General features: G+C 36.0%; 1 protein-coding gene and 1 long non-coding RNA gene across 7 annotated transcripts in view; one reads left to right on the top strand and one right to left on the bottom strand.

Moving 5' to 3' along the window:
* SLC2A9 (solute carrier family 2 member 9) overlaps positions 1-23793 on the bottom strand; it is a 283196-nt gene that overhangs the window by 113080 nt on the left and 146323 nt on the right. For all 3 annotated transcript variants that reach the window (XM_074229795.1, XM_074229794.1, XM_074229793.1), the window contains one exon: positions 9742-9852. In XM_074229795.1, the coding sequence (XP_074085896.1) occupies positions 9742-9852 (111 nt within the window). The remainder of the gene's footprint in view (positions 1-9741; positions 9853-23793) is intronic.
* LOC141518089 (uncharacterized) overlaps positions 1-23793 on the top strand; it is a 253311-nt gene that overhangs the window by 156474 nt on the left and 73044 nt on the right. The window lies entirely within an intron of this gene.

The following is a 23793-nucleotide window of genomic DNA, read 5'->3' as shown; positions in this document are numbered from 1 at the left end:
ATTAAGGCAATGACAAACTATGATTTCAGAAGACTCAAAATGAGACCTACCTTCTGATGGACTCAGAGGTGATAAACTCAGAGTATACACTGAGACCACTGAGGCCAATGTGAGAATTTGTTTTGCATGACTGTGCATGTTAGAGATTACTAAGTGACATTCATCTTCCTGGCTTCAAATTCAGCCTCAGATACTAGCTGTGTGACCCTGGAGAAGTCACTTAGCCCTGTTTTACTCAGTTTCCGCATCTATAAAATGAGCTGGAGAAGGAAATGACAGACCACTCCAGTATCTTTGCCAAGAAAACCCCCAATGGGATCACAAAAAAATTGTATACAACTGAAATGACGAAACAACAACATATATATGTTAAAGTCAGAAATTCTAAGACTCTAAATAATTGGGAAAATGTCAATTGCTCATGGTTAGGTCAAGTTAATAAAATAAAAATGATAATTCTACCCAAATTAAATTATTTATTCTGTGCCATACCAATCAAACTACCAAATAATTATTTTACCGAACTAGAAAAAAATAGTAACAAAATTCACTTGGGGCAACAAAAGGTTAAGAATAGCAAGGGAACTGATGAAAAAAAATGTAAAGGAAGGTGACCTAGGTTGATCTTAAAAGTATACTATGAAGCAGCAGACATCAAAACTGCCTGGTACTGGTTAAGAAATAGAATAACGGATCAGTGGATTATGGTAAATTCAAAAGGAATAATAGTAAGTGACTACAGCAATATACTGTATGACAAACCCAAAGACATTAACTTCTGGGATAAGAACTCACTATTTGACAAAAACTGTTGGGGAAACTAGAAAACAGTATGGCAAAAACCAAGTATATACACCCACATCTCATACCCTATACCAAAATAAGGTCAAAATGGGTACAGAATTTTAGACATAAAAGGCAACACCATAGAAAAATTAATAGACCAAGAAATTATCCATCAGATCTATGGAAAGGGGACAAATTTATGACCAAAAAAAGAAACAGAGGACATTATAAACTGCAAAATGAATGATTTTGACTATATTAAATTGAAAAGGTTTTGCATTAATACAATCGATGCTGCCAAAATTAGAAGGAAAGTATAAAGCTAGGACACAATCTTCACAACTAGGAGTTCTGACAAAGGTCTCATTTCTAAAATATATAGAGAACTGCATCAAATTTATAAAGTTACAAGTCATTCCCCAATTGATAAATGGTCAAAGGATATGAATAGTTTTCAAATGAAGAAATTAAAGTTATATATAATCATATGAAAAATGCTCCAAATCATTATTAATTAGAGAAATGCAAATTAAAACAACTCTGAGTTATCATCTCACACCTATTAGATTGTCCAAAATGAGAAAAAGGAGAAATGAGCAATGTTGGGGAGATTGTGGGAGGATTGGGACATTGATGCATTGCTGGTGGAGTTATAAATGGATTCAACCATTCTGGAGAACAATGGAACTATGCCTAAAGAGCAATAAAACTGTTCATACCCTTTGACCAAAAAATTCCAATTCTAGGTCTATATCCAGAAGAAATCATAAAAAATGGGAAAAGTCCCACAGGTTCCAAAATATTCATAGCAACTCTTTTTGTAGTGGCAAAGAATTGGAAATTGAGGGGATGCCCATCAACTGGGAAATTGCTAAGCAAGTTGTGGGTACATGAATACTATGGAATATTATTGTTCTATATGAAACAATAAATGGTAAGACTCTAAAGAAGCATGGATCTGATGCTGAGTGAAGAGAGCAGAATCAAGAGAACAGTGTACACATTAACAACAGCATAGGGAGATAATCAACCTTGATGGATGCAGTTGCTCTGAGAGCTAGGACAACCCTTTTAGAACAACTCTGGACAACACCATCCCCATCAGAGGAAGAAAAACAAAACAAACAAAACAAAAATCCTTCAAGAATCTGATGAACACTATGTTCACTCTTTTTTATTTATTTTAGTTTTTAGTTTTTGCGAGGCAATGGGGTTAAGTGGCTTTCCCAAGGCCACACAGCTAGGTAATTATTAAGTGTCTGAGGCTGGATTTGAACTCAGGTACTCCTGAATCCAGGGCCAGTACTCTATCCACTGAACCACCTAGCCATCCTTGTGTTCACTTTTTAAAAAAAAAATCTCTTATGTATTTCTTTCCCTTAATCCTAATTCCTAACACTGAAAATGACTAATCTGTAAACACATTTAACACAAATGTCTATGTACAATATTAACCTGACTGCCACTGAGTTGAGGGGGGTAGGAAGAAATATTCCTATGCGTATGAATGAATGTTTAAAAAATCTTTATAACTGGATTTGAAAAATAAAATATCAATTTAAAAAAGAAGTTCTAAGACTTAGTATTATATAATATCAGAGAATCAGAGCTAGAATAATCTTAAAGATCTAGTCCAACCTTTACAGATAAGAAAACTGAATACTAGACAGTGGAAGTGATTTGCTGAAGACAGGACACTGATATTCTATATTCTGTGTTAAGATTTAAGTTTTAAGATTCTTTAGTGTTTTAAATTCCAAGAAATGCCTTTTTCAGCTCCAACATTCCTTGTTAAATTATTTAAGATGTTTCTTAGTTCTGAGTCTATGATTCTGCCTTGTCCTAACACAAATGATTTCTAGATTGATTGTATTCTTTCATCTTAAATAGAGGTTGCAAAGTGTTTGCAACTAGGTTAGGTTATTTTAAAACATATTTTGTGACAGTATGGTGCTGAAATATATTTCAAAATGAAAACCTTTTTTTCTTGCTGTGAATGTTCCACTGAAAATTGCACATGTACATTTGTGTTTAACATGTTTACATATTAGTCATTTTCTGTATGAGGAACTAGGACTAAGGGAAAAGAAAGAAAACCATGGGATAAGAAGGAAAAACATAAGAGAAATTTTTAAAAAGTGACTATAATGTTCATTCAGATTCTGTAGCTTAGTTTTTTGTTTTGTTTTTTCCTTTGTCTGAATGTGGATGGAGTTGTCCATAACTCCTTCAGCATTTTTACAATAAACATCGAGAGCAAATACATTCATTGTCTATCTTCATAAGGACCCAGGGGACCAAATCAAGTTTCCAATTTTGAAAGCAAAATATGAAATACAATTTGGAGTTTCTGCTTAATTAAGGTCACAAAATGTCTTCCTGTGATGTATTTTTTTCTCTGAAACCCTTTGTTCTGTATTTGGGGCATCAGAAGCCTTTCTGAAAAGAGCTGTTTGCTTCTGAGCCCATTTTTAATTTTAGGAGTTTTCTTTTCTTTGCAACTCCATCTCCTTTTTCACCTAATAATTTGATCTTAACCTTCAATAGCGACTGGTCTTTTCCTAGTGTTTTCATTGACTTTCATTTGACCAATAATCCTATGAATTAAACAGGGTAGGTGCTAATCTTTCCATTTGATACATGAAAAAACTGAGGCTACAAGAAACTAATTTGCTCACTGAAGTCAATGAATAAAGAGGTTTGTAGTAAAAAGAGCCCTAAACTTGGAGTGAGAAAATGTGATTTTAAATCAGTCATTTAGTCATTTAGTCAAAACTAGAGCATGCTGTTCTTGGAGTTTTCTTGGGAAAAAACTGAAGTGGCTTCCCATTTCCTTCTTTAGTGAATGAAGGCAAACAGATTAAGTGATTTGCCTGGGGTCACATAGCCATTAAATGTTTGAGGCTGTATTTGAACTCAGTTCTTATGACTCCAGACCCCAGTACTCTATCCACTGAATTACCTGGCTGCTTCCTAGGCGATTACTATCTATCAAAAACATTTCCACTCTCTAGATCTCAGTTTAACACTTGCATTGCATGCCTTGAGAAGCATTTCTCTAACCTCCCTTTTCATTTTCCCATGCAGTCTCTTTTTAAAATCCCCTGTCCTTGACTCTGTCCATCTCTAACATGGATGAACCATGATATTTCTAGGTGCTCTGTAGGAAGGACACAATACTGCCTTTTGTAAGACAGAAAGCTCTAGATAAAAGGAAGGCATAACTGCTGATAATTAGGACTAAAACTCATCAACTCTTCCAAATTTCTAATGCAGTCCATTTCCTAATCCACCCTGCCACTCATCCTTCATATACTGGAATTGTTTCTAAAATCTCATAAGTTTTCAAGAGACAAACTCAACTAGTTTGAGTATAGAGCACCATATAACCAACCTCATTTTTCTTACTACCATCACTATCATCATTATTATTAGTATTATGATCATTATTATTGAAAATTATTATAGTCAAATTGAGGAAATATAGCCTAGAACACATCTATGAACAAATATGATAGAAGATAAAATATGATGGGGGAATAAACTAGATATACAGGGAAAGTGAGCGGGAAAAATCTGAAGAGAAAAAATTGAGGGGGAGAGGGGAGGGGAAGGGAAGAATCTGGAAAAGCTTGACAAAAGAAGTGGTACTTGAGCTGAACCTTAAAGTAAAGGAAAGAACTCAGCAGGCAGGGATAGACCCAGTTCCCCAACTTCCTAGATATGGGGCCTCCAGCAAGTCACTTTACTCCTTTGAGACTCAGTTTCATCATCTGAAAATATAATACTATTTTGGTACTAATTGGTAATAATAATTTGGTAATCATCATAATGATAATACACTAATTTCCTTATGCAGTTGTTATGAGTATAAATGGAACAATATAAAGTATTATTATCCTAGTAATTAGCATCATATTATTTGATAGCAGGAAAAGTTATTTGTTCATGCTTACTTATTTCACCCAAGTATGCTAGTATCTATCCTGTATTCTGGAATGGGTAAGTAATGTAAAAACTCTTGGTCTCCAAATCTTTCCTTTTTTATAATCAAGTAAAGTCATCCATCCATCCATCCATCCATCCATCCTCTAGTCAGCCAGTCAATCAGCCATCTAGCCTTCCAATCTTTTCCTTTTGTAACATACTTTGATTATGATATACTAACATCTATCAAAGGATATCCAGTGACTTTGTGAACTCTGAGAAGATTATTGAAGCTGATGTCCTTGTTATATCTCTTGTGAACACTAAAGCCCAGATCGAGTTGAATGGTCTTTGATCACTTCCATAATGTTCTCCTCACTCTCCCTAGTCAATCTGTCCAGTGTGTATTTCTCCATTCTAGATTAGAGCCATTGTTAAGTTTGTTGTTTTGGTGGTACTGATTGTGTTTGTTGTTCAGTTTGCCTTGACAGTACTTAATTTCCCCAAGGACACTACTGGTTTTTTAGGAAGTCTTTTTCTGCTGTTTTTATTGGGCTGTTAGACATAAGTTCCAGTTCTTCAAACTTAATCACCAGATCTTCTAGAATGAAGGCATTCATATGCCAAGGCAAGGAAGTCACAATAATTTCTTTTCCCTCAGGGGATCCTTCTATTCTATTAGATGGGGAAACAGTGAACTCTTAGCCACACATAATCTGTATCTCCTATTACCGTGAAATCCCTACAAGAGTTCACTTAATACTTTTTGGACATAATCAATGCCCAACAAATATTTGATTCTGACTTAAGAGTTTAAATTGAGAACCAGAAAAGTCTCAAAATATTTGCCTGTTAAAGAATTGGAAACTAAAGGGATATTCATCATTTGGGGAGCAGAAGAACAAATTACAATATATGAATATAATGGAAATCTATTGCATTGTAAGAATTGATGAAAGGGATAGTTTCAGAAAAAAACTTAAGAAGATTTGTATGTACTGATGCAGAAAGCAAGAAGCAAATACTTAACAATTCTGATTAATGCAATCACCAATAATGATTTTGGAGGACCAACAATCAAGAATGTTATCTACCTGCTACCCACCAACAATGCTATTAGAGAGGTGATGGACTAAGGATAAAAAATTGAAACATATTTTTGGACATAGTTAATAGGATTTTTTTTGCTTGACTGTATTTTTATTGTTTTTCTTTGTTCTTTCCAGTTAGTAGGGATGTAGGAAAAAGGGAAAATTAATGCTTACTAATTGAAAAAATAAAATTAGTGATGCTGACATATTTTTTTTAAAAAGTTTGCTTGCCCATGCTCACATAAGTAGTAAAAAGAGTGACATCTTTCTCCTGAAGTTCTTGGATAAGCCCAGCTACTGGTAAAGTATGTCATTCTTTTTACCATGTTCCATCTTGAGTAGCAGAAAGTTAACAATCAAGTAAAGCATATCCCAAGCTTTGGGTCATGAAATAGAAAGGCAGATTTGCAAGAAATGAATGTAAGTTGTAAAAAGGCAAATATTTCCTTGTTTTCAGAAGGAAAAATCCTAACAATTAGAACTATCCAAAAGTGTGTTGCTTCAGAAGGTGATTAGTTCCTCCATACAAGAGTACTTCAAGAAAAACTAGTTGGATAACATTGAAGTATTTTGAAGAGATTTATTTTCCCCTACATGTAGATTGGGCTAGCTAGCCACTGAATTCCCTTATACATCTGAAATTCTTTAAATATGAAAGAAATGAAGAAGAATCATAAGAAAATGGAATCAAGAATTGGGAAAGCCAAGTATGTTCTCATGAAACTTGAATAAGAGGTTTGCTCAGGAACACAGCTAATAAATGTCAGAGCAAGGATTTGAACCAAGGACCTCTGATTCCATGACACTCTACCGTGTTCTTTTTCTTTTGTATTTTGATTGGTTGTATCTTGTATTATTCTTTAATTCTTCTGTATCTTATGTTTAAATCAGAAGTCCTTAACCATTTTTATATAATTCTGGTAAAGCCTATTATAGACCCTTTCTCAGACTAATTCTTTAAAATGCATATTATATATACACACAAAAGAAATCAATTATATTGAAATATTTATCCAATATTAAACAAGTCAATGGCCTTTGTTTTAAGAATCTTTTATTGTTTCATAGGTTATGTGTAACTTGCCAAACACAAAATCTGATGGTTTTCTTTAAATCCTCATTCACCTTAATTTTTCTAGAGCAGTTGATACTGCCAGAAAATTGAACAGAAGAGATCCTAACTTGATGTTAGCCTGCAATTAGAAAAGTAAGTAGGTTCTTCTCTGAGCTGAGTACAATTTGATAGCATTCTAATTTTATTCCTTAATCCATTAAAAAAATTTCATGTGGAGTGAGAGATATATATGTTACCACTTCTAACTCCCAAATTCTCAGACTTGCTTAACCTCATCTTGAGTGGAAAGTAAGAGAATCAGAGAAGAGTAGGTTACATGAATAGTCATGGAAAGTTTGGGAACTAGTTGCTATGCTGTCATAGGTTTATGTAACTTAAAACCTTCTTACAGCATAGCAGGAAGTGGTCTGGTACTGGACTTGGACACTGACACTGAAAGTATGACAAAGGACAGCTCATTGAACTTCTTTGAGGCTGTAAAAGGGAGATTATAATATTTATACTCTGTCTCATGTTAGGAAAGTACTTTGCAAACCTTATAACTGCTATTATCAGTTAGTATAAGCATGATTAATTGACCCTCCAACTTAAAGCAGCACAAACTGTGATACTTAGTCACTTCAATGCAAAGGTGGGCATAGGGGACTAAATCAATTATATGTTTATGTGTTTGTGTGTATGTACATTGTTGTTGGTTGTCCTTTGTTTTTGAAGAGGAACAATGACATTACAAGGGTGATGTCTTAATTTATGGATTAAATTTAGGTGAAGCAGATTTGCACAAAGTTGTCAGCTTCATTCTCTCTTTCAGAGCCATTCAAGTTCAGTAGCAAGACAAAAATCAAGACTATTGTTGATGGCCAAGATCTCACATTTACTTGTGAGGTTCTTGAATGTGACAATTGAAACTAATCTCTGTCTAGCTCAGGGGTTCTCAAGGAAGGGTATGTGTACTTCAAGGGAACACAAGAAACTTGTCAAAGGGTTTTGACAAATACCTGTCCTACCTATTCAGGATTCCAAAATGAGTAGCATTCATGGGTTAAAAATGCATTTGGAGAAAATATGGTGAGAAAGGGTAGCAGGATAAGGAAAAGAAGGAACACTACAGAACATCTGAAAATTTTGAGACAATCAGAGAAATAATTCCTATTGATTGAAATCAAATGAATGAAATTGGGTTATGACACCCTTTTCATAATAATCTAGAAAATATCAACAACCATGGTACAGGGAATGTTAATCTTTTTCTGTAATAACCAGAACATCTTAATTGATTTCTAAACAATGAAATTACCAAAAAATTGGTGTACCCTTGGAGAAGTCTTTCCCTTTCTTATGCAACATGCTCACTAATCTTTAATTCTACAGATAAAACCTTTTATCTCAGTTCAGTTCTCAATCAAAGCCAGAAGAAGAAAAAAACAAAAAGAAGGTGGAAAATGAAATAAATGCCAATATCTCTTTCAAAAACTCTATTGAATTGGACAATGATCAACTCTGAATTGACTTAGTGTATTCTTAGCAAACAGAGATTCAAGACAATTTTGAAGGATCATGATGAAAAATGCTGTCCACCTCCAGAGAAAGAACTGATGAAATCTAAAATGCAGATTGAAGCATTAGATTTTTTTTAACTTTAGAAGGGAAGAAGGAGGGAGGATGGGAGAGAACTTGGAACTTAAAATTGTTCAAAATGAAAGTTTAAATTGTTTTACATGTAATTAGGAAACAGTATAATATTAAAACAAAAAATATATGTTGAAAGTAAAGCTATTATTGAAAAGAAACAAAATCAATGGTTTCAATAACTTATTTGACCATATTTAGATAAACATTTAACAACCTTATGATATTGGGGAGATGTTATGTATCAAATATAATCTTCTTTATAAAAATAATCACTTTAACATCTTATGAATCTGTTTATAAACTCTTATATTAAATGAGAGATACAAAAAGGCTAACTGCAAACCAGTGGGGTATGGAGGATAAAAATATTTGGGAACTTCTAGCCTAGCTCTGCTAAAGCCAGCTGAATGCAACAGAGGATGGAATGCGGGCAGGGAGACCATTTAAGAGTTGTTACAAGAAGAAAAATAATGAGCACCTGACAAGACTGGCAAGGGCAGGGAGGGAAGGAAGGAAATGAAGGAAAGAGATATTGCAAAGTAGGGTTTCCTTGCTTCAGATCCAAAGGGTTCATTGATAGATTCAAGGGTCCCATGCATTATTTTCACTATTCTAACAAAATTTAGTATTCCATTTAGTTATAAATGCAGACAATAAATCATTCTGAGAAGGGATTCATAGGCTTCACCAGATTGCCAAAGTAGTCCATGAAACACAAAAGGTGAAGACCTTTCCTCTTTTAAAGGTAGAATAGATATAACTTGGCAAGTGACTGAATGTGGAATGAAATGGAAAAGGTACAGATGACACTAGAGTTTTACTTCAGGATGATCTAGAGAATTGTGTAAGAGAAGACTCCCCAAGATGGACAAATGGTTATTTGGCATCTACTTGAAATACTAATATCTGCCTAACTTACATGTGATTTATGCCAAGAATAGGAAAGACAGGTGGAGAAAAACAGTAAGAGAAATGGCAAAAAATTTGGAATTTATCAATAGAAGAAATTCATTAGGATCTACACTGATCTAAAGGCAAATGATAGAAAAACTGTTCTTAATGGTTCTAAGGTAAAATTAATCTACTAAAATGCAAGGTCTCTTTAGTATGAGAAAGGCATCTAGCCAGAATATACTATTTTTCCCCTCTATATGTACTGAGAAAAATTTGCTGTTCTGTAGTCTGTATGGTTGTTTTTCATTACATAGCTGTAGCCAACAACATACTTACTGAAAAGATGGCAGCCAAAGTCTCGACACCACCAGTACTCAGGGTTATATATGGAATCTTTTCTGTAGGTACCCCAGCAGTAGAAAAAATATTGTTTGTGTAGAACCAAATCTATATCAGAAAAAAAAAATGGATTTGTCTAAGAGGCATTTTCAATGTTAAATCCAAATACAGTAGCATCTCCTGGAAATCACAAACCTGAACCACAGTTATATGGTAGAAACATCCCTGGAGTAGACATCAAGAGATTTGTATTCTATTCCTGGTTCTATTCATTTCTCTTTAGTTTGTTCATATGTAAAATGAAGAGGGTTGGACCTAATATTGCTAAATTACCTTTCAGGCCCAAGGTTCTGTGATTCTACATTGCTGACTAAATGTAAACATGGATTTTCCTGACCTCAATTTTAAATCTATCTTTTGAGCATCTTTTGACATTGTTCCCTTTTGCAAGATTTGAAACTGAGTCAAACTGGCCTCTCTTCTCCTCACAACAAAACACTTCATCTCCTGTCTACAGCTTTTTACCAGACTTCCTCATACCTGGAATCTGCAGTCTCTTCACTTTTATGTTTGAGTCTCTCTCTTACTTTAGCATGCATCCAAGCACTGTATTCTTCATGAATCCTTTACCAATTTTTCCTCTCACTAAGTGTTCTCCATTCTAATATCTTATATTTAAATTTATGTATAATATATATATATGTGTGTGTATGTACATACAATACATACTTGTATATATAATTTAATAATTTTATATTTGTGCTAAAGATATATATATATGTATATGTGTGTGTGTGTGTGTGTGTGTGTGTGTGTGTGTGTGTGTGTGTTTGTTGTTTCACCCATTTGAATGGCCTGGTCCATAGTAGACATTTAATAGACACTCATCAATTGATTGACATAAATTTGGCATCACAGATTAAAGGGTATCTTTGACTCCCTGGATCCTGGCTTCTCTTCCTGTCACTATAGCAACTATCCTTGAGAGGGTTTTCTAGGGAAAGATATGCTCTCATACCTCTGCATTTGAATTTTCTCCTCATCAGGACTTGATTTTGGAATATCCTTTCTCTAAAATCACTCTAGTGTTTTTTAAAAAAAGAACATACTCTGAAATCTTAGTCCTTCATACAATGTGGTAAATGTTCAATAAATAATTATTTTTTTTTAGGTTTTTGCAAGGCAAATGGGGTTAAGTGGCTTGCCCAAGGCCACACAGCTAGGTAATTATTAAGTGTCTGAGACCAGATTTGAACCCAGGTACTCCTGACTCCAAGGCCGGTGCTTTATCCACTATGCCACCTAGCCACCCCCCACTACGCCACCTAGCCGCCCCAATAAATAATTACTAAATGATTACTTGAATGGTTTAAATTTTTAAAAAAAGATGGATAAAGCCTTCTTAATTTGTTAGCAAACAACCAATTGTTTCCCTCTTTCCCAGTGCTTCTCAGATTGTGCTTAAAAAGAGTCATTCTAGATCAGAACTATACTGGATTATCCCAATGCTCTGTCTCTAGAACCAAGTGGCAGCCTGGTATATTGTATAGATAGCTAGTCTTGAAGATCTGGATTCAAGTCCTGCTCCTGATTATTATTATTTATTGATTCAAGTTCTAACATACTGGTTATGTGATTGGGTAAGTCACTTAACTCCTCATGCTCTAGTCTCTAAAATTCTAAATTGCAGAGAAAACGGCAACCTATATAGATAAGAGAGTTTCCTTACTTGGCAGTTCCCTTTAATAATGAAATTGAAGGTCTAGTTCTTATATCTGTTACTGAAACCAAGGCTTTTTTGACCCTCTACTAAAAGCAGAGAGTTCGGTATATGCACATCATTAATATCTTGACAGTGAAGATGGGAAGAACTCCAAAGATATGCTCCATTTCCCAAAGTGCATTAGCCCAGTCTGGAGTTACAGTTCATCCTCATTTGCTTCTTTAATGATAAGACCTACTCAGGCTGGATCCCCAGTTCCTTCCTGCTGCTCATCGTTGAACCCAAAGGAGTTGAGTGCCCCCCCCAACAATACCTCTTCCTAGAATTGAACCAGTCCAGGTGTCAAAATGATCATTAGCTCATATTCTTTATAAAGAACAGAATTCTTGGACTATCCCAGATGGCATCATCCTGGAACATCAATCTTATGTGAACTTTCATCAGCACATCCTCAAAGCTTCCCTGATTTGACCCCCAAATAATAGGATCACACAGTTAGGATGCTGTCCTTGGAGGTATAAGATCTGGGTTTGAGTCCTGGTTCAGACACTTGTTAGCTGTGTGATCCTGAGAAAGTCCCTTAATTTCTTTTAATGTCAGTTAAAATCTATAAAATGGGATTTTAAAATAAAAAAATAAAAACACCCACCTTGATTGAGGTACCACATGTAATTTTCTTTGAAAACCTTGAAGAACTGTCAGATTGTAGCTATTTTATTATTGTTATTTTGCTATTTTTCTCAGACCTGTCAAAGAGATAGTGAAGTCTATTCTTGCCTCCCATGCATCAAACTAATTGTGAATTGTAAATCCATGAGGCAGAAGGAAAACTCAGGTAGGTCATCAAATCCAACCCTTTCATTTAATAGATGGTAGAACTAGAGTTTGAAGAGAGCACCTACTATAGGACAGGCACTATGCTAAGTGATTTATAGAAATTCTCTCATTTGATCCTCCCATCAATCCTGTGAGGTATGTTCTATTATGATCCTCATTTTACAATTGAGGAAACTAAGGCAGGTAGAAATTAAATAACTTTCTCAGGGTCACACAGCTAGTAAGTGTCTATGCCTGGATTTGAACTCTTCCTACCTTCAGCACTCCTGTTCTATCCACTGTGCCACTGAATTGCTTTGAGTTTAGTGATTACTAATCTATCATCCTACCACACTAACTAGAAATCTCTGTAGATTTATTCAATGCCCCTCATTCTCCCTTCATCCATTTTGAGACAGGAATTCCTGAAGGAGGAAAAAGGTTGAGGTCTAGTCCTCTTCCTTCTATGTCTCTTAGGATCATCATGAAGGGTCTTAAACTATGAATGGAGAGAATCTCAAGAGTCCATAAATCAATTCCTTTGCCTTAGGACCTAAAGCTTTTCCACACAAATAAACTAGCATCTCTCTGATTCTTTATCACAATTTTATTAGATTGGAGGCTAAGCAATTTACTCTGTTTCCTATTCAAATTGAACTTGTTGCCCCCTTTATCCTACCTTCTATCAGAGGCATGCACCCTGGAAGATAACCTCAGTTAGACCTTCACTAAAGTGAAAATTGAGGCAATACAGAAAGCAATCATTTAGTGAATTTGAAAAAGGGTAAAATCTTCCCAAGTATATTCCTTTTTTTTTCATAGCAAGGATTTAGGCCTATTCAACTTTTGTTGCATAAAATTTCTACTAGATTAAGGAGATAGTGTCTTTTTCTATGATAAATGGCTGAATAAATAAGCATTAAGCACCTGCATTAGATACCAGGAATATAAAAATGAACCAATTCCTGTTATCTGGAAGTTCACAACATATAATGGGGAATAAGAATTAAAAGGGGGTTTTTGATCTGTGAAGTCACAACAGAGGTAGTGGATTTGCACACTCTTTCCGGGAGCTTTTGTTGTTCTTAGAACCTGGGGTGAAAATCAGTGATTCAGGTAGGGAAGAGATAGTTAAGAATAACAGATGTTCAATTTGGAAGCACCCTTGTCTTCTGATTATGGTTGGGCAGATACAAAGCATAGTGGATTCTCTAAGTTTTTTCCTCATTCACCCACCAGTCAGGAATAGCCCAGTCCCAGGGGAGGGCACCAAAATTAAGTGCATTAACCTCTATTCAGTGAAGACTCATTCTCTGGAAGTGTACTATTTGCATCTCTGCTTAGATTTCAATACCAGAATCAAAGTAGTGGACAAATTTGTTTCTAATATGTCTTTTTAAGCCAATGACAGATCAATAGATTGCCTCTAGTCAAAGTTGATGAGGCTACTCAGCACTTCTAACCTTGACTAAGGACAAAGTGGTGACACATCCCAGCCCTCTGTAATACCTACTAGTTCAATTCCTTCTTGGACTACCCTTCCATGCCTCCACTCTACTTGTAATCTTTCATATAGCTACTAAACCACTCTTCTTAATGACTAGATATATCCATATCCATGTTCTGCTCAAAATATTTCAGTGGCTCCCTGTAGCTTGTGGGCTAAAATATTAAAGTCTTAGGCTGGCATGTAAGACCTTTAATAATCTGGTCCCATTGTATTTTTCTAGTTTTCTTTCAAGTTTTAATTTTCCTCTTCCATGTATTCTGTTTTTCAGGCAAAGTGAACTAGTCATTTCCTGGCCTTATCCTGCCCATTCCATCCCATGCCCCTTCATCTCTCTGTCTGTTAAAATTCCTTCTCATTGTTTAAGATTCATCTCAGAGGCTATGTCTTCCATGAAATCACGCAAATATTTTAAATAACACACTATGTGCTAGGGGTGGGGGAGAGTGGATTCTGCTATTTCCCACTGAACTTGTTTTCTTCCTTTAAAACATTTCTGTTATCATCTTGAATCTTTCCTTGAAGTTCATTGAACTTTATTCTATAATATATCTATTTATATGACCTATATGTCATTATCCTTCCTACCCCAGAGACCAGCAGTTCCTTAAAATCAGGAACTGTGCAATTTTTCTTCTTTGTAATTTTGTAATTGAGTAGAAAGCTTCGTACACAGTAAATAATAAAAACATAGAAAGAAGAATGCACTGGAGCTCAAAACACTTCTGTGGGTGTATATGGACCTCAGACAGCACAAAGTTCAGGTTATATAGCTGATCTTTCTCTATATGATATTAATCACTATCTCTTGAAAGCAAAAGGTAGCACTGGTCACTGCAGGTGAACCTTAATAAGCCTCTGGAGATTCTACAGAGACCTCATATTCAGCCAGGCTGCTCACTCACTTGAGCAATAGAATCAGCTGCTGAACATCTCTTTTCACCTTGGGGAATTATTATCAACCCAGAAGGAGCTAGGTAAGAAATACGAAGGGATAAAAGGAATACTAAGAAAACAAGAAGAAAATTGACAACTCCCTCTGATGTCCATTCCCAAGTTGGAATCATACACAATTCATCTTTCACTTACTGAAAGATAAAATATTTCCTACCTTAGCCTTTTCCTGCTCCCCCTTGTGCATATAGTTATCAGTCAACCCTACTGCTTCAACATGTGACTTCCCTCTTTCCAAAGGGATGAAAAATCACAGCCCCCATTCAGCCTTTGAAAATGGTTCCATAAGTCCCTATGGCTGAAAAAATAATTCCTTACCTGGTTAATGGCTTTCTGAACAGGACAAAGTGGGATAATCATCTTTCTGTCCTAGGAAACTGTGACTCTCAATTACAATTCACCATGTTATAAATACATTTGACTGCAGCAGCACCTCATTTGTATTTGAAGTCCATTAAGACCCGCTTTTTTTCTTTAGATAACTATCTAGATAATCCTTCCTCCTCTGTTACTTATAAAGTTACTTTTTTGAACCCAGATGTGAGACTTTATATTTTTTCCCCCTATTGATCTGAGTCTTATTAGACTGAGGAAAGAAAAAAGAAAAATCCTTTTTCCAAAATCTTAGATCCTTCAATTTTTTCCAGAATGACTATGAAGGAGACTTAATATACTCTTGTTTAAAGATTTTGGATTGCTCATATCCTCAGGTGTCCTAGAAATAATTTACATAAAACCAAGGAAGTACTCAATTGCTTCTTTGTGTTTGTAAGTACTGATATAAAAATGATTTTATAAATCAGAAGTTCTTAACATGGAATCTAGAAACTTTTAAAAATATTTGATAATTATGTTTCAATATAATTATTTTCCTTTGAAATTCTCTATATTTTATTTAAATATTATTCCTAGAAGGGGTCCACAGATTGTACCAGATAGCCAAAAAAAGTCCATGGCATAACACACACACACATACACACATATACAAAAGAAAAAAACCTAACAAATATTTAATCTATTTATGTTTTAGATAAATATTATCAATATTATCTATGTCTCTATACAAATGGAGGCAGTATGATGTCTCCAAAGGAATAAGATTACCTTTGGACAACTCATTTAATCTTTTTGGGCCAGAATTTCCTTATTTATAAAAATGAAGGAATTGGGTGGGATCATTATACACTACTCAGAAATTGGTTCCTTCATCCAACTGTATTCCCAACAGAGGCAGGGCTGGGAGAATATAAACATGGCAGCCAAGATACTTTCTGTGTGCATCCAGAGAAAATACTGATAAAGAGAAATATGTATAGAATAATTATATATATATATATATTAAATATATATATATGTATAGAATAATTTTACATAATATATATATATATATATATATGAATACACACACATTTTATATATCTAATGGTAGCCAACTCTAGGGGTGAGGGGAAGGAAGGGCAGAAAGGGAAATAAAAAAAGAAATGTACAAGATAATTTATATATATATATATATATATATATATATATTTAAAAGGAATAACAAGTTACACATAATGGATTTGCAGTTTCATGTGCAATCATCCTTTTTATTTAAAAAAAAAAGTGCAGTGGATAGAGCACCGGCCCTGGAATCAAGAGTACCTGAGTTCAAATCCGGCCTGAAACACTTAATAATTGGGCCTTGGGCAAGCCACTTAACCCCACTGCCTTGCAAATGTAAAAACAAAACAAAACCAAAAAACCCCAAAATACTGTCTCAATTCTTTTTTTTAAAAAATTACAAATATTTATAATAGAAAAGTTACACATTAGACAGAGAGGTTTTTATCCACTTTCTCCAGTACTAATTGATAGTTATCCTATAAACAGTGATTCAATCAAATCATTAAACATGGCATCTTCATAATCCTGTTCATTTGAAACCTGCCCCCCAACATTGGCTAACTTTCCTGGGGGCTAATTCAGCTCAACTCTTAGCCTCCACAAAAAGTAATTTTGAAAGCAATAAGTATGGGATTTATGGGGCTCAGCTAGACCTGAACCTGAGGCTCAGCAGGCATCAGGAGTTCTCTAATATACATTCTCTAGGGCAGGGGCTTTTCATTAACATTTTTGCTGGTGTACAACACATCCCTTTTGTGAGTCATGGAGAATAAGAGGAGGGGAGAACAAAGAAAGCTTAGAGGGACTTGAAATGACATCTGGGATTTTCTCTCCTAGTTCTCCTGATGGGAATGGTTGGTTGGTGAAGACCTCTGGAGAAAAAAAGCAAAGCAGTCATCACTATCCCTATTCCCATGACAGGAAAAAGAACCCAAAACTGGAGTGATAGTTTCTGGAATGGTAGAGAAATGACAGTTTCTTAGATTAAATTTTCTATTCATCTTGGAGGGAAGGGTGATGCTATCCTCAACATAACAAGGAACAAGACATCTAAGCAAAGAGACTTTACTGCTTCTCTTTACATGTGCAACATATACACATCAATTGCTGTTCAGGTTTTCATTGTCTTTTAATTTTTTAATTAAATGATGCACAATAATTCAAGAGAATGAGCACCAGCTTCTAAGTTCTACTTTCCTTTTAGGTGAAAAGTTAAGATTCAACAATAATTTCTAAGCTCCTTTCCAAATTTTACATTCTAGCATCAAAGTTTATTTGTCTGTATATACATAGACTTATACTACTAGTCTAGACCCTTGGTATCAAAAAGGACCATGCCAGCCAACCAAATGATTGGGGGTGGGAGTTGCACAATTATCTTCATTATAGTGAGGGGTATGCTGTGCAAAGAATCCTTCTTATTTGCCTTAACCACAATCATTCTATCCCAGGGTCTAATATAGGAAACAGGACTATTAGAGATGGTCTGGCTGCTGTGGGAGTCTCTTGGACTTCAAAGGTTTCAATTGTGTGTGACCTTGGGCAAGTCACTTAATCCTGATTGCCTTGAATACAGAACTATCTACAATTAACCCAATTTATATGCATACATGTGCATATAGAAACATATAAAATTTATATATACCCATCCTCATTCTTCATAAGGTATAAAATGCTACATAAATGCAATCTATTATAACAGTTATTCATAACCTTCTCTCAAACATCTACTTTACATCTGCTATTTGGGCTTCCCAGGATAAACTCAGCACCAAATGTGTACATTTCTATAAAGCTTTTAAGATTTGCAAAGTACTTTACCAATATTATCCATCTCCCTAGGGTTTGTTGTGCCTGGCAAACAGTAGGCTTTTAATAAATGCTTGTTCCTTTGCCTCTTCATTCTCACTACAACCCTGGGCTGTGGCTATTATTCCCATTTTTCAGATGAGGCATCTGAGACTATCAGAAGTCCCAGTCTTCCTGACTCCAAGGCTAGTTCTCTATCTACTGTGCCACCTAGCCAGCCTCTGACACTTGATTCTCACCAGCTGTGTGACTTTGGGCAAGTCACTTAATACTAATTCACATTCACATTCAGGGTCATCTCCAGCTGCCCTGATTCATATCTGGCTACTGGACCCAGATGGCTCTGGAGGAGAAAGTGAGGCTGGTGACTTAGCACAGCCCCCCCCACTCAAATCCAGTTCATATGTTTTTCATGGCATCACCTCCCTGATGGCATGGTCTTCCCCAAAATGAAGGACAAGCATTATTATTGTTATTATTATTATTATTATTATTATTATTACTTAACCTCAACACTTCAGACTCAAGTGCCTCATCTGATTCTGGGCAGAGTGTTCTAGTGACTGTTCCATCTAGCTGTAATTATTATTATTATTATTATTATTATTATTATTACTATTATTAAAAACAACAACCCTTTAAGGGAAGAATTACTTGACTTGATTGCATTGTAAAGATGTTTTCTCTCCTCATTTTGAAAGAAAAGCTCTTCCTGCTACCACTGAAGCACAGTTAGGTGAAGTGAAGCTTATTCAAAGAAGCAGTTTCAGGTCAGTCCTGACAATACCACTACCTGTGAATTTTGTATTGGGTTGACCTCCATCTTTTGCCCCCAGGAATAAGGCTTCCTGAGATCCTGGGCTCTTAACAGAAGTCACAGAACTCCCGAACAATCTACATTTTTCTGTTCTGGTGGACCTGTCTCTGACAGTACAGTTCTTTTTATAAGAGTTAATAAACCTCACTCAATTTAATTTGGACAAAGGATAATGGAATCACAAAATTTCAGTTGGAAGGAATGCTGATAGCTATGTAGTTCAACCCATAATGAACATTCTCCCTATAGTCTACCTAACAAGTGGCTAGCCTTCCAGCCTCAGGTGAAGGGACCTCCCCACCCACAAACAAAGAAGAGGACAATGGAAAGAATACTAGATCTGGAGTCAAAGGACCTGGGTTGAAATTTTGGCTCTGCCCTTTTGAGCCCATTTTGAGCAAGTCATTCATCATCTCTGGGATTCATTTTCCTCATCTGAAATGAAGGGATTGGTTTAGCCCTCAAAGGTCCCTTCTAGTTCTGTGATCTTAGGACCTCTGGTGGCTCTAAATAAGAGATTTTTTTTTCCCACAATGGCCCTCTTTAGTCCTCAGTTGTCATGGAAAGGGATTTCTTTCTTTCTTGTAAACATACAGTAAAATGTGTTGTTGGGACAACCAAACAGTGCACAGAATTTAAATACTTAGAAAATGAAATGTATCACGTAAAAATTTAATAGGGATATTGGATCAAATTTCTCTGGCTAGGTCTTGGCTCTGCCAGTAAGTCAGTGTGCACCTCAAAACTCAACCTTCAGAGGGCTTAATTCTTTTTCCATAAAATGGGACAAATACTTTCTGTCATTCAGTTCACAAGCAGCCAATGAGCATTTATTAAGTGCTTATTATTAACTGTGCTCATTTCTGGTAATTTTTCAATTCAATAAATTTTTCTCGAACACTTACTATGTGTCAGCATCATGCTAGGTACTAGGGGTACAGACAGAAAAAAGAAAGGCAGTCTCTGTTCCTCAATGAGCTTACAATATAATGAGGGAAGACAATCCACAAAATGAAAACTGAAAGTATGATGCTCCCTGGAGTCCAAACAACCACAGAAGGTGGAGAAACAAACTCTCTATCCACTGAGCAACCTATCTGCTGTGTTACCTATCTTTCTAGTCACTCCATTTGATTCTAAGATAACTCTGCTTGTTAAGAACTTCTTCCTTATATTCAACCACCACTTGTCTATGCAATATCTATCTACTTCTCCCACTCTGTGACCAAACAAAACAAAGCTTATCCCTTTAATGCTTTTCAAACACTTGAAGTTAGCTATATGACCCTCTCTTCTACCTTCACACCACAAGCCAACTCTTTTCCAAATCAAGTATTTTTCTGTTCCTTCCACTGCTTACTTTATGGAAGGTTAAACAATCTCTATCACATATCCTATTTGGGATATATACCATTTTGTTGATGATCTTTCTAAAATCTAGGGCAATGAGTCAGGAACTGTTCCAGACCTTATCTGATCAGTTCGTTTGGTTCTCTAACAATGTCAGATCCATTTCATTCAGTCTGTACTTGAACATGAATCTTCTCTAAAACATCTGTGACAAGACCTTCAGTCACCATTCATTTCTGCATTCTAGATATTCTCCTTCTAGTAATAAGAGAACCCATGTTGTAGGGATTTCTAGGTAGTTGCGGTTTTACCTTATAAGTATTTGCCATATAAGTATATGTTGGCTTTCTTCATCAATCAAATATATTGGATTGAACAAAGCTCTATTCAACAAGTACAATTCATGTGCTTGGGAAGGGTAGGGAGTGTGGGGGTATGGTGAGGACTGTTTGTAGAAACAGTTTCTAGTTTGCCAACTGGTGAGACAAGTTAGAGATTTTACATTTCAAGGCTCTCAGACCAATACTTCTTGCCACTGATGGTCTAACACTTGGTGAAAGTCAGGATTAATAAAAATCCTGAAGCAGTCTGGCTCTCATGCAAAGGGTAAGTGACTCGAGGAGAATGCTGTAGCATAACGTTAAGTAATCCCAAGTGACAGGTCTAATTTTAGGGAAAGGGATGTGAATGTCATTGGAGGAGGTGGGGAAAGACAGGAGAAAGCTTCAGCTGCCAGATTCTCTTTTCTTATGATTCCTGTAGGATATGAAGGTCAAAATGAAATGGAGAAATTATTAGAAAAATAAAGGAGCATGCCATGATCAATCTGCTTCCTAATTTGCATGGATTCTCTCTCATTCTAATCCATTCTCTTTTCAGTAGCCAAGATAATTTCTCCATAATGTATGTCTGATTATGTTTTCTTCCCCCCCCCCCCCAATCCTACCTACCAACTTCAGTGAGTCCTTATAAATGCCTGGATTTGACATTTAAGGTTCTTTACAACCTGCCCCTTTCTACCTCCCCACTTTTCTTAGGCTTTACTCACCTTAAAACACTCTACAATCTAGCTCAACTGGCCTAATGTTTCTAACGTAAAGAACTTTATCTTCTATTTCTCAATTAAACAATCAAACAGGACCTGTCCTAAGGACCTTATTATCTAATTTCTGTGCCTTTGCTACGGTTATCCTTTTGCTTAGAATACTTGGCCCACTCTACTTTATCTCTTGGGTTATCTGGCTCTCTTCCAGTCTCAACTTAAGCCCTACCTTTCGAAGGATGGCCTTCCTAATTCCCCCAATTTAAGGCGGTTTTCCCTCTCAGAATACCTTTTCATCTACTCTGTGATGAGGGGACTGTCCCCTGGGGAACCTGCCTAGAGGCAGCCTCCCATGAGCTCCCAAGATCATGTGTTATCTCAAGACTACAGACCCTCAGGAGTCGATCCCTCATTATACATGGAGAGACAGACAGAGGCAGAGAGAGACAGAGAAAGGCAGAGATAACATATAAGTAACAATATGACCAGGAGCATCTGACATGCTCCATTCCATTTATAATTTCCACCCATTGTTCCTAGAGTTTCTCTCTGGGAAAAAGCAGGGTGAGATAGGATCCATGACATCACTGGCAAAATTAATTCCCAGGAAAGAAACTCCACCAATAAAGGTCAACAATGCTAGATAGATTAAATGATTTGTCCAGAGACACTCATTTGTTGAGTCAGAGGTGAGATTTCAACTCAGGACTTCTTAGCTCCAAGGCTATCTATCTATCATGCCAAGTAAATCTAATTTTTCTTTCATAGAAAGACAGCTTCAATTCAAATTTCTTCCTTTTGTTGGATGGCTGTACATCTTAAGCAAATTTAAGATCAGAAGGACTCAGAAGCAACATGGTATAATAAAAACTCAGGTTATCTGGGTTCTAATTATGAGTCTAGAACTAACTGGATTTGTAATCGTGAAGTTTACCCTTCCTGAGTCTTAATAAATGGATCTACCATCTCTACAATGTGAGTATTTTCTCCGGTGATGCATATCAGAACCTATCTAGGCCTTGGAGGCATATTATGGTACAGTGGATGAGGTGCTGGGCCCAGGAAGGCCTGAAATCCAGTCTTGTTACCTTGGGTGAGCTACTTTACTTCTGTCTGCCTCAGTTTCTTCAGCTACAAAATGAGGATAATATTTATCTATTCACTCTTCTCTTGGCCTTGGCTCATCTCTGCCATTCCAGTCTTCTTTCCTCTCTCTCTCCCTTTCAACATCCTTTTATGTCTGTCCCCTGACTCAAAATTAGAACATAAACTTCTTGAGGATAGTGTTTATCTACTTTCTAAAGTTGTAATTAAAATAATATTGCTTAAATAAATTAAATAATTAAAAATAAATTTTATTAAAATAATAATTTAATAAATTTCCCAATTAAATTAAATAATATTTATAAGGTGCTTAGTACAATTCCTAGCACAGTAGGCATTTAATAAATGACTGCTTCTTTCCTTCCTTCTCATTAATAATACCTTTCCATATATCAGTATAGCATGTCCAAAGGTTAAAAATCAGATAATAGGGGCTGCTAGGTGGCACAGTGGGGAGTGGCTAGGTTGCTCGCAGCGGATAGAGCACCGGCCCTGGAGTCAGGAGTACCTGAGTTCAAATCCAGCTTCAGAAACTTAATAATTATCTAGCTGTGTGGCCTTGGGCAAGCCACTTAACCCCATTGCCTTGCAAAAATCTAAAAAAAAAATCAGATAATAGGAATAAAAGTACTGTGGAAAAAGCTAATTCAAAAAGTAAATAAATGCATTATATCAAGTCAGAAAAGCTCACCTAAGTGCATTTCATGATCACCCTCACTTAGCTGCACATTAGAGTAATAATGGACTTTCATTTGCATTATTTAATTATAAGCAAATAGGTGACAGTGGACAGAGCACAGGCCCTGGAATTAGGAAGACCTCCTAGCTGTGTGACCCAAGTCACTTAGCCCTATTTACCTTAGTTTCCTCATCTATAAAATGAGCTGGAGAAGAAAATGGCAGACCACTCCAGTACCTTGGCCAAGAAAACCCCAAAAAAAGGGTTATGAAAAGTCCAACATGACTGAAAAATGAAGCAATAGTATTAGATGCTCACAACAATCCTATGATGATGAAGGGCAAGGGTTATAATTCTAGTTTTCCCAGACAAGGAACAGAGGTCCCCAGAGGTTTAGGGACTTGCCCAAGTGACCGGCTCTCATGCACACATCCTTATACTTGCTCAGGTTGTTGCCTCTGCTTTGACTGGCCTCCCTCCCTTTTGTATAACCTCTTTCATTTCCATGCATCATTAAAAATCTGCCTTGAATGCCCCCTTCATTAGGAAGCCTTCCCTGCTTATCTGAGTCACATCCAACTTTATCCTTCCACCTTCACATTCCTCTTAGTTGGCTACTTCAATGATGCAACAATCAAGAAATAATGAGAATGAGAGCTTTAGCTCTCAATACACTATTAGACAGACTATAAAATCCCACAGGAAATGAGACTCTAACCTTTCTCCTCCAGAACTCGGAGAACTGGACTGGATGTCTTCCCCCCAGAACTGCCACCTCTTTTTTTTTAAAGGCAATGGGGCTAAATGCCATGCCCAGGGTCACACAGGGATAATTATTAAGTGTCTGAGGTTGGATTTAAACTCA

Source organism: Macrotis lagotis, chromosome 3, assembly GCF_037893015.1.
Source record: "Macrotis lagotis isolate mMagLag1 chromosome 3, bilby.v1.9.chrom.fasta, whole genome shotgun sequence".
Lineage (NCBI taxonomy): Eukaryota > Metazoa > Chordata > Mammalia > Peramelemorphia > Peramelidae > Macrotis > Macrotis lagotis.
The sequence above is the reverse complement of the archived record's forward strand: the minus strand, read 5'-3'. Positions and strand labels throughout refer to the sequence as shown.